The sequence below is a fragment of the Belonocnema kinseyi genome, chromosome 1 (genome assembly GCF_010883055.1).
Source record: "Belonocnema kinseyi isolate 2016_QV_RU_SX_M_011 chromosome 1, B_treatae_v1, whole genome shotgun sequence".
NCBI classification, from domain to species: domain Eukaryota; kingdom Metazoa; phylum Arthropoda; class Insecta; order Hymenoptera; family Cynipidae; genus Belonocnema; species Belonocnema kinseyi.
In genome coordinates, this window is record NC_046657.1 from 3,465,061 (window position 1) to 3,479,167 (window position 14,107).

At 32.6% G+C, this 14,107-nt stretch overlaps 1 protein-coding gene across 1 annotated transcript; it reads right to left on the reverse strand.

Annotated features, from left to right (window-relative positions):
* Positions 1–8,269: 8,269 nt before the first annotated feature.
* LOC117171615 lies at positions 8,270–9,034 on the reverse strand. Its single transcript, XM_033359081.1, has one exon. The coding sequence runs from the start codon at positions 9,032–9,034 to the stop codon at positions 8,270–8,272; it is 765 nt and encodes a 254-aa protein (XP_033214972.1).
* Positions 9,035–14,107: the final 5,073 nt, after the last annotated feature.

A 14,107-nucleotide genomic window follows, 5' to 3' on the forward strand; every position in this document is an offset into this window, starting at 1 on the left:
GAGGTACGATAAAAGTAGGTTTTGGGAGCGCAAAAGGTAATTGGACAGCAGTACGATGTTCGACAATAGGAGGATGTACGGCAGAAGAAGGACGTACGACCGCATAATGACTTCGGTCAGAAGTAGAATGTGGGTCCTGATGATTAGGAATATAGTTCGTCTGTAAACTTAGCTCTGCAAAAAGAAATAGAAATGGATGAATTACAATTTTTTAATAACCCTATAATACTGTTTGAATAAATCATTAAAATATATATTTACCAGTAGAAGGTGCGCCAGAAGTAACATTTCCACCAAAATTAGAATATGCTGTGTGATGCTTGGGATCTGAGATAAGATTGGGATCTTGCTGATGATAGGGATGTAGGTTCTGAGGGGAATATTGGTGAGAAGGGGGATATTGCTTACTCTGGGAATCTAAGTTATAATTGGAAAGTTTTTCATAACTGAAATGATCAGCATAATCAGAGCCCGTCTTTAAACTTAAATCTGCAAGAAGAAATAGAAAACGGATGAATTTTAATTTTTTCATAAAGCTATAATACTGTTTAAACAAATCGTTAAATATATATTTACCAGTAGAAGGTCCACCTGAAGTAACTCTTCCGCCAAAAGTAGAATGTGCTGTGTGATACTTGGGATCCGAAATAAGATTGGGACCTTGCTGATAATTGGGATGTAGGTTATGACGGGAATCTTGGTGAGAAGGGGAATATTGGTTACTATGGGAATCTAGGTTATAATTAGAAAGTGTTTGATATCTGAAATGATCAACATGATCAGGGTCCATCTGTGAACTTAACTCTGCAAGAGGAAATAGAAACGGATGATTTTAAATTTTGCAATAAACCTATAATATTGTTTGGACAGATGATTACAAAATATATTTACCAATAGAATTAAGAAAGAAGAACAAGTTGGTGGCCAGAGGATAGAGGATCCTCATTTTTTTAAACTATAGGAACAATTGACTAGTAGATAACTTTATTAACAATTCAACTGAGAAAAGTGCTCAAACTTACAGTATTTAATACACTGTTGGTCGGTTATGTACATACTTTATCATTCCACGCTTCATTTTTAAAAGGTCATTATTGCTTTATCAAAATCATTCTATATTTAGAAGCTAACTTTCAGGTAACTCTAAAGTAGGGCGTGATATTAGCAACAAAAACAAACACATGTGAAAATTTGGATGTGAAATGTTAAAATCATACTTAAAGTCTTCTCCCTGTAACCTTGATGTGATACCGGTCTCGTAGATCGTCTGATGATACGACCAAAGAAGTAACTCAAGGTTATGAATGATGCCGACGGAAATTATTATTTATTTATTAAGTCCCTAGGGCTAAACAGCCCTCTGAGAAACAAATTTGACATATGTTTACAATAAAATAGAAAAACTCTGATCAAGCGACAAATATGACGTGGGTAAGAGAAAAAAAAGACAAAATTAATTAAAGATGGCTAAAGATAATACAAAATAATATTAAATGACTATGAGTAATAAATGCTCATATACTAGCGGTTGGCATAGCGGATATAATTTTAAGACTTTAAACTTAATTGGAAGATAACAAAATTAGAATAGTGGTTAGAAATGTGAAAAATTATATTTTTAATACTAGGCCACAAAACGTCACTGAAAGTTAGAAAAATAAAAAATTTACGATTTACCAGTGCGAAATTTCAAGAGTAGAATTATTAATATTATCGAAAAAGTTGAAGAAAAGCCTTTTAAAGGGATAAAGCGAAGGTGAATTTCTGATTGATTCAGGTATCTTATTCCAAAGACGCGCTCCCCTTACCATAAAGAATCTTTGCAACTTACAAGATTTGTGACGTGGAACTGTAAGGTATGTTTTCAAAGATATCTAGAAGATATTGACCCGTTTCGTTATAAAAGAGATTAAAATAAGAGTGCTCATGAAAAATTGTCTTTCTTTAGCCACATTGATAAATGCAGCCCATTGCCGATATAAACTAATCTAGTCATATTTCGGGACATCATAGATGAATCGTATGCATGCATTAAGAGCTCGCTCGAGTTTAGAATTCACCTCATCTGTAATATCATAATACAGAATACACCCATAATAAAAAAATGAAAGGATAAGACTCTTAACAAGAAGAATCCGAGTTGAAGTTGGCAAGGAATCATTATTCCTTCTAAGCTGTTGGAGTACTCTAAAGCTATTTTTCGAGATTTCAAAAATTTGCTCTTTCCAGGAGTTAAGGCCATCAAACTCGAGCTGAGGCAGAGACCCCAATATAGCAGCAGACGGGGAAGAATGCTGTTCTATGATAATTGCTCTAGTTTTTAAAGGGTTTAGCTTTAACCTAAGAGAGGTAAAAGGAAGTTTGTAAGGGTTAATATGTTTGAGAAGAAAATGTTTACCATTTTAATGTTATAAATTTGTGTCCAAACTAATGTAACCCATTAGGCATGTGACGGTACACACACTCATGGTGCTCCGTGGCCTCTGTATGCCTAGAAAAATTACCTTAAGTTTTTTTTGTACGTGGGAAATAGCCCTGTGAGATAATCTCATTGTTTAAACGAGAAAAACCTGTCGCGCAAAATAAATCATCAAACGGAAAGTTAAGAGAAAAGAAAAATGAGAAAAAAGAAAAAGCAGGCAAAGGAAAATCAGGAAATTAAAATTAGATGAAGAAAAGAAAAAAATGTAGTGAAGGAAAATTGAAATCAAATTAGGTAAACTTTAAGAGAAATAAATGGTCAAGATGATGTAGAAATAGAAGATTTCCTCAAATCTGTAAGGAGGACAAAGGAAGGATATAGCCAACCAGATAAGAGATCTGGATAATGCAGAGAAAGCAATTAGGTATACAAATGTGAATTCTTTCGAAAAATTGTATGACGCATTACGACAAAATTAATCCCAGTTAGGATCAGTATCTGTGTTGAGTTCTAAAGTAGAAAACATAAAACAAGGACAAACGGAATTAACTCAAAATTTTAATTCAAGATTTCGACAAGTAATTAATGAACTAAAATACGCAGCATAAAGTAAACATACTAATCGTACAGAAAGAAAAGTTGCCTTGAGCATCGAAAACGAAGAATGTCAAAAATGTTATTTGTTAAATCAGAAAGGAGAAATCGGACTTCAAGTTAATGCCCAAAAACCCTCTAGTTGGTCAGAAGCACAGAATTCAGCAATAGAGATGGATATGTGGTTACGGGAAGTGCGACCAATTCGCATACCATCATTCAGTAACCCTATATTTCAGTTTTCACGTCCATAAATGTCCACAAATATACCTAAGCCTCAGGAAAATACAAAACCACTCTCATTTAAAACACCTACCCGAAATATTCCATAAATCGATCGATCGCAAATGAAATGTCATAAATGTGGAAAATTAGGACATTTAGTAGCGCAGTGCTATGTTAAATTTACACATTTTCAGAAAACTCAAAACCCCAGACGACCACCCTAAACTCAGAACAGGACAACATGAGAACAGAAAGAAGAAGGAAATTACTTAGAAACCCAAGTAACGACGGAAGTGGAAAGAATCGAACAGATAGAATACGAGGACTCAGCCAAGTTTCATCAGTATGTGGACAGTTATTATCCATTAGATGCAGATGAGAAAATGGCAGAGAATACAACTTAATAGCTGACTCAGGGGCATTGATTTAAATTATAAAAAAGAGCGAATTAACTGATAAATTAAAAAAAAATAAAATTCCGTAAGAAATTTCCAATGGGCAATGACCGACACCAGTCATCAGAAGCAGCCTATATACCATATGAAAGGAAAAAATATCTGTTTCATATGATCACGATTTTCCTCTACCAGAAGCTAGAATCATTGGTCTATCTTTGTTTGAAAAATATCATAGATACGCTCTCACATCAGAATTCCTAATCTTAGATGACATAAAAATACCCCTTTATAAGAACGGCAACTACACTGCTAAAAATAGTTCTAAAATTTGCAGAATAAAAGCAGCAGAGGAAGACGGAAATATTTGGATAGAAAATCAAGCAGGAATATCTGATGGTATTCATCGAATAAAAAATAATTTTACCATTCTTTAATTATAACAAGAAACACATAAAAATACGAAACGCTATTAACTATGATCTTAACGCCTGAAATCTTGAAAAATACATTAGAAGAGTTTGAGATGCGAATTAGAACAAATTACCATTTTGAGGAAGACTCCCAGAAGATTCTCGATATTAGTTTAATATCCATAGCAGTATTAAAAGTATTATTAAGCTACATTATTAAAATTAGGGTTATTAAAAACAAGGTGGTTCCGTCAAAAGAATAATCCCAATCCTGATTAAGTTTGGTAAAATATTCCTTGTCCTAATTTCCGACCCTGACAAAATAATCAAATTTCAAGACAGTCACGTACCGACTGATAGGGAGACAATTAATAATGTAAGAAAATAGATGGACTTTTAATATGTGACAGAAATCTGCCTGATTCAAGAATTTATTAAACAAATACTTGTGAAGCAAGTTCACTGAGAAGGTATGCAGATATATCATAATTCCCAAGACCAATATTAACCTTGAATTAGCGTGCGGGAGTAAAATCGAATCAATTTTAATCAAAGCTCCTACATTAATAACTGGCGAGAATTGTGAAGTATACAATAAACATGATAAACCTGAGCTTTCAAAAAACTTTGTCATGACGAAAACAATCTTCATTAACGAAACCTACGATATGCAACGTAACCTAGGAAATCTAAATTACCTTGAAGATAAGTTAATCCAAATGCCTGAACAAATTAACATAGATGTACTTAGAAAAGCACAACTTAGTTTGAACGACGTCCAAAGGAATCTGAATAATATTTCCACCCATAAAAAACCAAAATGTTGGAGCGAAACTACTTCAGAATAGGATAGGATCGTTTTTTACCCATGGGCACTAAATTTTTCGAGTTCGTGACAAATCTCCCAAGCGTCAAAGCAAAGGAGCGATGAGTATTTTGAAAAAACTCCCACCTATATCGGAACGCGACTTGTACAAACTGTCGTAGGGTGGGGATTGTTGTATTTTTTAAATTGTTTTTATATTTGACACATATTCTTTGGACTCCCGGGCATGTCGTATGAGTATTGAGGGATGATGGGTGGGAGGGGAGATTACAGTTTTGAAAATATATCAAATCAAGTGGCCTAAAATGTATGATGCTTATGCAAATATACAGTTTTTGTTAATCGGTCGCGTTTGCATTTGATACTATTAAATACGTAATAAATACGTTCAAATTTTAATATATATAGGCAGAATCACAACCTTAAACTACTGTATGAAAATGTCAAGTTTCTCAGGAGGACACGTGCGAAGTTGGGTGAGACCGAAGTGCTTTAGAAAATTTTTTTACAAGTTATGTTGAAATTTCACGACTGATTTCAAAATTCTTAAAACTGGATTCGATTGCTCAAGTACAATTTTTGTAATTGAAAACAATGACCATTTTCTGTATTCTACGACTTTAGTACGAGCTTTATGATTTGAAAATCAAAAACGCCTTTTTCATTTTATTTTTTTTTAGTTTTCAAATCTTTTCTCACACTCAGAGATTTCCTAAAGGCTTGTAAAAATGTCACAAATGATTTGGAATTTGTGGAAATTGAATTCGACTACTTAGATACAATTTTTATAATCAAAATTAAAAACTACAGTTTCCATGTTTTGTGTTTAGGTATTTATTTATATTGCACTTTCTTAAAGTTTTATCCAAGTTTACTTAAAATTTCATTTCCGACTGCGTATTTTTCAAACCCAAACTTTACGATATATACTTAATATTCTATGTTGATTCCTTGCCAGTATTTTATGTTCAAATTTAATTTCAAGAAGAAATATGTAAGTAACATCAAATGCAATAAAAATGTTTACTTTTAAACGCATAGCTCATTTATAAGTTAAGTTAATCTTCAGTAATAAAAAGTTTTTGATAATGTGTTCTACATGTTTTTTCATAGCTTTATACAAATTTTATTGTATTTCCATTTTTTCCATTTATTTAGTATTAATTAGAGTGAATTAATGGAGTTAAATTGAAAATCCTTCCATTTTGGTTGAAAATTCATCTATTTTGTTTAAAATTTGTTTCGATTTGGTTGGAAATTCACTTTTTCAACTGAAAATTTAACTATTTCATTATTTATTGAAAATCTACATTTTTAAGTGAAAATTTAAACTTCTTAGTTAAATGTTTAATTAAAAAATAAATTATTTCATTTTGTGTGAAAAATTAATATTTTAAATAAAGAATTTATATTTTTTGCTTAAGAATTCATCTCTTTTGTTAAAAATTAGTCTTTTTTGGTAGAAAATTATTCTTCTTAGTTGAAAATTCAATTGAAAATTCAAAACTAAATTAATAGTTGTTTGAAAATTACCCTCATTGTTGAAATTTTATATTTTTTATTGAAAATTCAACAAGATTGGTAGAAAATGAAACTATTTGATCCAAGATAAAATTATTTATTTGAGAATTTTAATAATATGTTAAAAACTTATTTTTTAACTGAAAATGTGACCATTTTGTTTTTTCATTGAATATTTCAGCAAATCATCACTCATTTGTTTGGCCTTACGATCAAAATATAATCAAATAAAGTGCACAAAAGAAAACATGTAAAAACATATATATTTTTCAAAAATGAAAAAATCTTCTACGTTTCGACAAACACGGCAGGTCTTTTTTCAAGAGTCCATAAAAACAATCTAAAAGTAAAGAGGAAGGAATTTTTAAGTGTCATAATTTATTTCAATATTAAAACACGAAATCTACAAACATAAAAACAAAATAGTTATTGTCATACCTGAGTCAAAAACATTAAAGTGTTGATATAAAAATTTCCCTTTTAAACACAGGTCCGGAGACTCTCGTGGAGGGGGGTGTTCCCTTATTGAAACTTCTGGTTAATTCAAAAAATTTCCACTTGAGGATGTAATAGTAGAGTAGTGGCGGTTTAATTTTAAATTGTGATAAAATAAATGTTCTCAACATGTATTTAATAATTTAAATAATATGGATGCATTTGTAAACTTAGTCACAGTAATAGACGTATAGTAAAGCTTAAACAGGATTCGTTTAGAAATAAATTGAATTAAGTTCACTTTCAAAAATATTAAACAATTAAAATTCGCCGGAAATTCGACGAAAGTAAAGAACCTCGATTGTATCAAAAACTTACCAATAAGCAAAGTAAAAATTCTATTCTGCATAGATAGGAGCGGTTGCCCAAAACATTCCCTTGATTTCCCGCAAGCATTCTGATTCTTGAATATTGTCGGTTTGAGAGATTTTTTAAACGCGGATGTTTCTAGGGAGAACGACAGATAATTCGCCCTTCTTGGTCATATTTGACGCACCATCTAATACAGGGGCCTACAAACCATGTATGAAAAGTAGCGGTCGCTACCACAACTAGGAGGGTTGGTACCCAAGTGGTTGGGTGTGGGTGAGATGGACGGGAAAATATATATTTTACTGAAAATAATACTACACAATTCATGATTTAAAATAAAAATTGAAAAAACTGTTGTTTTTTTAAATTAGAAATCATATTGAATATTTAAACATTTTTGTCAATGTAGGGATGAGCTCTGTAAACATGTCCACTACACTCTCTTCATCTATTTTCACGTCGGATGCACAAGATATAATGATAAGATCGCTCAGTCTGTTATTCACCATCGTACTTTGTAAACGAGCTTTAATTAATTTAAGTTTTGAGAAGCACCTTTCACAGACTGCGCTTGCTACTAGAATTGTTACCGCGATCTTTAGTGCCACATATAACGTCGAAAACAAGGAATTTAGTCCTTTATTGCAGAATACTTGGAAAACTTTCAACAAGCTATTGCAATGTTCTGAACCTTCCACATTTCCACCACATTCTTCATTCTCCGACACGAGGTCCCTTTCACCATCCCAGTTATCGCCATCATTATCAGCAGAATTATTTTCGTCAGTTGTTGTAAAGTCATCCGATAAGTCTTCAGGGTGTAGATGTTTCGGGAAGACACAAGAAGATTTCATTTCTTCATAAACTAAAACAAATTTCTTGTATTCATCCACCAGGTTTTCTTTGTTTATAAATTTTGAATATATTTGAGAAAAAACCTTGAAACTATCTTCAGGCAAACAACGGCGATTTTTACGTTTTTCTGTAATTTTACTTTGAGAGAAAAGAGAAAGATCTCTGTAAATTCCCAAATTCATATCGGAAAATCTCTGTTTCAGTTCGGCGTTTATGAAATCGATGCAAAAGTAAAAAGTCTGTATTCTGAAGCAGTCAATTGCATCTTCAATTGGATCATCTTTTTTGTCAATTCTCCGGGCATCTTCTTTCGCTTTCGCTCGCGAGTAACAGGAAGTGAAGTGACAATTGAAACTGCGCTTTTTGCTTTAAAGTTATAGCAATTTAGTTGAAGCTGCTTAAAGGTTCCGTCAGAGCTCAGGTTTCCTATATCCCCTTTGCGCTTGTCAAACACACTCGCAGCAGCCAGCAAGTCTACATTTTTTTTTTGAAACAGTAGATTTAATGGTTGCAACTTTTCGAAAATATTTTTAAATAGAAATGCTGTAAGCAGAAAGACTTCGGATTGAAAGTAGGAATGCAAGCGCTTAGCTTCAGCTTGGGCTTTGTATTCAGTGTCTTTACCTTCGGAAATGTACTCTAAGATATCCAACAAAGCATCGTATGTATCAAATAATGCCAGCATAGTTCTTTGCTGGGACATCCACCGTGTACTAGACACACGTTTTAGTCTTCGAATCCTATTTTTTGGATATCTAAATTTTTGATATAATTCGTACGCTTCAACTCTTTTTTTGCTGCTACAGACAAGTGGATAGGCCGCTTCTAAATTGAAGAAAATATTGATGGCATTTATACAGAAAGAAACAGCGTCCCTAACAACCAACGCTAGTCTGTGTGCACCGCACCATACGTAAATGGACCTAGGATTTTCAGCTGATATGAAAGATTGTACGCCATTATTTTCACCTCTCATATTAGAAGCTCCGTCATAAGATTGTCCGACTAATTTTTCCAATCTAGGCCAAGTTCCTTACAAATACTGCTGAAAGTTTCATACATTTTTTGGCCTGTTTCGAGCGTGCTTTTTTTATAGCTATTAAGCGTTCAGCTACTGTCCCTGTTTTTACATCTACATAGCGAAAGACAAGGCAAAGCTGTTCTTTTCTGGATTTATCAAAGGTTGAATCCATCGTTACGCTGAAGATGGGGCATCTCGTAATTATTGAGGATCATGTTGTTGTATGAATTTAGCTATGCATTCTATTAACTTATTCTGTCGGTGCCAATATAGCAAGGAGTTCTTCTCTTTTTCCGACATAAGTGAATTAAAATACACATCCATAGATGGAGAATATTTAGCAAGAAGGACCACTAAATCGAAAAAATTTGCATCAAGAGTTTCTTTGAAAGAATCTCTATGGCCTCTGAAAGCAATACAGTGTATAGCTAGGTTTAAAGTAGGGTCAATCAAATGTTTCACTATTACCCTATTTATGGCTACAGACTCATTTCTACTTTCTTCTAATGAAGGCATTAGTGGAATAATCTCTTTTCCCATATTAGCTTTAATTGATGCGTGACGTGTTTATAGGAAGTTTCGTGAATAATTAAAGAGTGACTGAGTTTACTCCAAGTATTAAAACCATTTGTTGTCCAGACCTTTTCGCCTTCAGTCGCAAAAAGCATGCAGTGCAAGCAGTAAACTTTATCCTCAGATGGTGAATAAGACAGCCAATCTCTTTTTACAGTGGTTAAGCCTGGAAGTCTCTTAAAGTAATAGGCTGAATGAAAATGCCGTAAATCTTTATTTTTAGGATATTCTTTGCCATGAAGAGCTTTTGCATCAGGTTAACATGGTCCTAATCTAAATTCGTAGTTAATAACGTGGTGGGAATAGTGCTTTAATTTGCTAAAGCGTGCAGGATCATTTGGCGTTTTATTCCACGGATCGGTCATGAAATCTTTTTCTTTACTAGTTGAATCCTCAACCTTCGATGCTGAAAAAAGGGAACATCAAGAATATTAATTGAAAAATAAATTCAATTAAAAGTTTTTTAGGATAAAATATTATTAAAAATTAATTACTGAACTGTATCTATACTCACCAGGATCGTCAACTCTGGAGCCGCTTGAAAACTCGGCGCTCTCATAAAAACTTCGTCCAGCAGAATTTTCGTCTTCTATGTTTTCACAGCCTTCAATAACTGAATAAAAGTACAGAATATTAAATGTCATTTTAAAAGCTAGCAAAAGCTAGCATTATAGTGAGAATATAAATTACACTGTTGGAAAAATCTGTCCGAGGTTTAATGCCCGATAAGAAGCCTTGCATTAAAAGGTATTACAAATTTTGAATCCCTAAGAATGTCCCTAGTGGGCACAAAATTTGGCGACGTCTTTACGACATCATTACGACATCTTATGTCCATGTCGTTTCGGTGTTTTTGCGAAATCATAAAGACATCGTCAAATCATACGACTTATTTGCGATATCGTGAAGACGCCTTAACGACATAGACATAGGATGTCGTAAAGTTGTCGTAAAGACGTCGCCAGACTTTGTGCCCACTGGGTCTTTTTGTCCTTTATTTTTTAATCCTCATTAGGCGGCGAAAATAATAAGATTGCAATTCCTGTTAAAGCCAATCGGAGCTGCTAGGCGTAACCTACAATAAATTATTAACACAATGTTCTTCTGAAGCATTAGAAGGCGCTTCAAAAGCCTGAAATGTTCATAATCTAGTAGGATTTTATATAAGAACAGATATCTTAATCATAAAATGTTCGCTTTGTTCAAATATTATCAATTAATAAATATAAAATCATGACAAAAAGTTCAAAAGATTATATTTAACCAGAGTAATCTGTTGAGAAATGAATCGTGAAATCATAAAATGACCAATGCTATGTTTAAAAAAGCTCTTTACCTCATTATTATTCGAAAAACAGTAAATAAATATAGCGAAATGTGCTAAATTAAAAGGAATTAAAATTGTTATATTTCTTGTTTGCTTTGTGGTATTGTAAAGTGCCCAGTGGGCACAAAATTTGGCGACGTATTTGCGACAGCTTAACGACATCTTTAAGACAACTTTACGACATCCTATGTCCAAGTCGTTAAGGTGTCTTTAAGATGTCGTAAAGACATCGTCAGATCATGCGACTTATTTACGATATCGTAAAGACACCTTAAAGACATGGACATTGGATGTCGTAGAGTTATCGTAAAGATGTCCTAACGATGTCGTAAAAACGTCGTCAAACTTTATGCCCACTGGGTACTGAGAAAAATATTATCGGCGCTAGGCACAGGAGGAGATTCAATTTAAGAGATAACTTCTACTGCTGTGGAGATTCAAAACTGGAGGAAAAAAACGGGATCCAGAAGTATTCAATATTTCTCAAATTACCACTGGATGCATGCAATTTTTCAATACTTTTTCATGCAAGCCTTCTTACCAGGTATACATGTGCGTTAAGCAAACATGCAAATAGCAATGTGCGCTAAACTCAACGTGATTTCATTTATTTATATCTTGTCAAATATTTTTAGTTTAATTAATAATCTAGAATTCATCGAATGAATTCTTACTTATAATGAAAGTGTAATGTACGGGTCTGTTATTTATTTGTTTAATTGAAATCATCTTGAAACCCCGTTTTATTTTTGGTTACGAGAAAGAAGGTATCTTGTTTCATTATATAGAATCGAAGATTACTTTTTACAGGGCAGATACAAATATGTTAGTAATTCAACATACCTTCCCTAGGGGGCACAAAATTCGGCGACGTCTTTACGACATCTTCACGACAACCCATGTTCCATGTCGTTTCGGTGTCTTTGCGATATCGTAAAGACATCATCAGATCATACAACTTATTTACGATATCGTAAAGATACCTTAACGACATGGCCATAGAATGTCGTAAAGTTGTCGTAAAGATGTCGTAACGATGTCGTAACGATGTCGCAAAGACGTTGCCAAACTTTGTGCCCACTGGGTCTTCATACATTTTTTGTCTTTTTGCAGGCAATACATTAAAAAAGCGATTTAAATCCATGGAAGCCTTTGTCTTCATTTTTGCATTAATTTTGCACAATTTCAAATTTTTTCCCGCGTTAGATCAGTTACCACTATACCCAGTGGGCATAAAATTTGGCTACTTCTTTACTACAGAGTTACGACATTTTTACGACAACTTTACGACATCCTATTTCCTTGTCGTTAAGGCGTCTTTACGATATCGTAAATATGTCGTATGATCTAACGATGTTTTTACGATATTGTAAAGACACTGTAACGACATGGAAATAGGATGTCGTAAAGTTGTCGTAATGATGTCGTGAAGATGTCGCAAATACGTCGCCAAATTTTGTGCCCTCTGGGCAGTCTTGGAAGTCTTACCATATGCACACTCATTAATTTCAGACATTTTTCTTTGGTAAAAACTGCACTCGTCAATTTAAAATAACACTATTTTGATACTTACGAATATTACGTCAACGAAAATAAAATTTAAATCACGCTATTCTGACTGAAAGCAAGCCAATAGCATGGACACGGCCATGATGCAATAAATACATAGTCTAGCCACGCGCAGGTAAAAAAAATGGGCCAATCAGAACCCACTGCTGAATTTCTCCATTTTGGATAATTAAGGCGGCCAATATAAGGGATCTTAAAATGTAAAATGTTAGAATTAACATTTTTCATATAATTTTGAGGTTTAGAAATATTTTAATTCTAATCAAATGTATTGTAATGTAAAAGATGGTTAATGGAAAATACAATTAACTATAATTGTAGGTTATGTGTTTCCTAATCCCTTTCTGCTGACAAAACGTGTCATATGTGTATAAAATAAAATGAAATTGATGTCAAGTGGAAAAGTACTGAATAAATAAAATTATATATTACAGTGCCCACGACATAAAAAATGATAGTAATTATTTTTCAATTATTCAAAAATAATGTTCCTTAATTTTGGAGGATAAGGTTATTGTAAGATATTAAATATTTATTCATAATGATCAGGGCTCTCGTTCATTCTTGTTTTTGACAATTAGCATAATATAATTGATAGATGATGGGTGGAAAGGTAGAAGGTGGCAGGTAAAAACTGAAACTTATAATTATTGTGAAGATTTCAAAATGATGTTCAGCGGTCATAAACTTCTAACATCTTTTTAGATCTAAAAAAAGATCTTTAGGACGGTTAAATATAATGAGCCTAATTCTTGTTGATCAACCGAGAAAATAAATAAAAGAGGATATGATTTATTTTACATATTTATGTCTGTCAGATATAATAATATATTAATTTATTCAACTAATTTTAAAATTATTATAGTCTTGTTATTGATAAATTTGCTGTTCTCGGATCTTAAATTGCTTACGCTTTTAATATTAGGAAATAAAAAATAAGGAAGGTGAATTTGCGGTTTACCTGTTTGACATATATGCACAGTGAAAAGTGAATTTGTGTGCTTAGCCTCTTTTTAAGTTTAAAGAAATTGCAATCTCATTTTTTTAACAGAGTTAAATTTGTTACGCAATCTGGTTCTTTTTTTAAACTTACTGATTTCTCATGTTTTTCAATTCTACAGCCTTTTTTAAAATTAGGTAATATTTACAGAAAAATTAGTATTTATTCAATAGGCAAGTACTGAATAATAATTTTATGAAAAATAAATATGAGTATTTTCGTGACAAAAATAGAAATTCTTCGGAATAATTTTTACCATTTGTCTTGGTTTTCATGCTTATTTCATTACTGTTTTTGAACAATTTTTTAAAACGTTTTCCCTTTTTTAAAGATTTAGCCTTTTCCCTCCTGTTTTAATAAATTTTCCATTTTTCTCATTTATTTGCTTAAATGTGAATTAAATTAATAGAACCCAATAAAAAAAAATTTGGTGAAAAATTCATTTGTTCCGTTTCGGAAGAAAATCGCTATTTTTTTAGACACCCAAAAATCACCCTCAAAACTCCATATGTTTTTTTTTGCGACAAACGACATTCTGTAAGGAATTCGAAAAGATTAC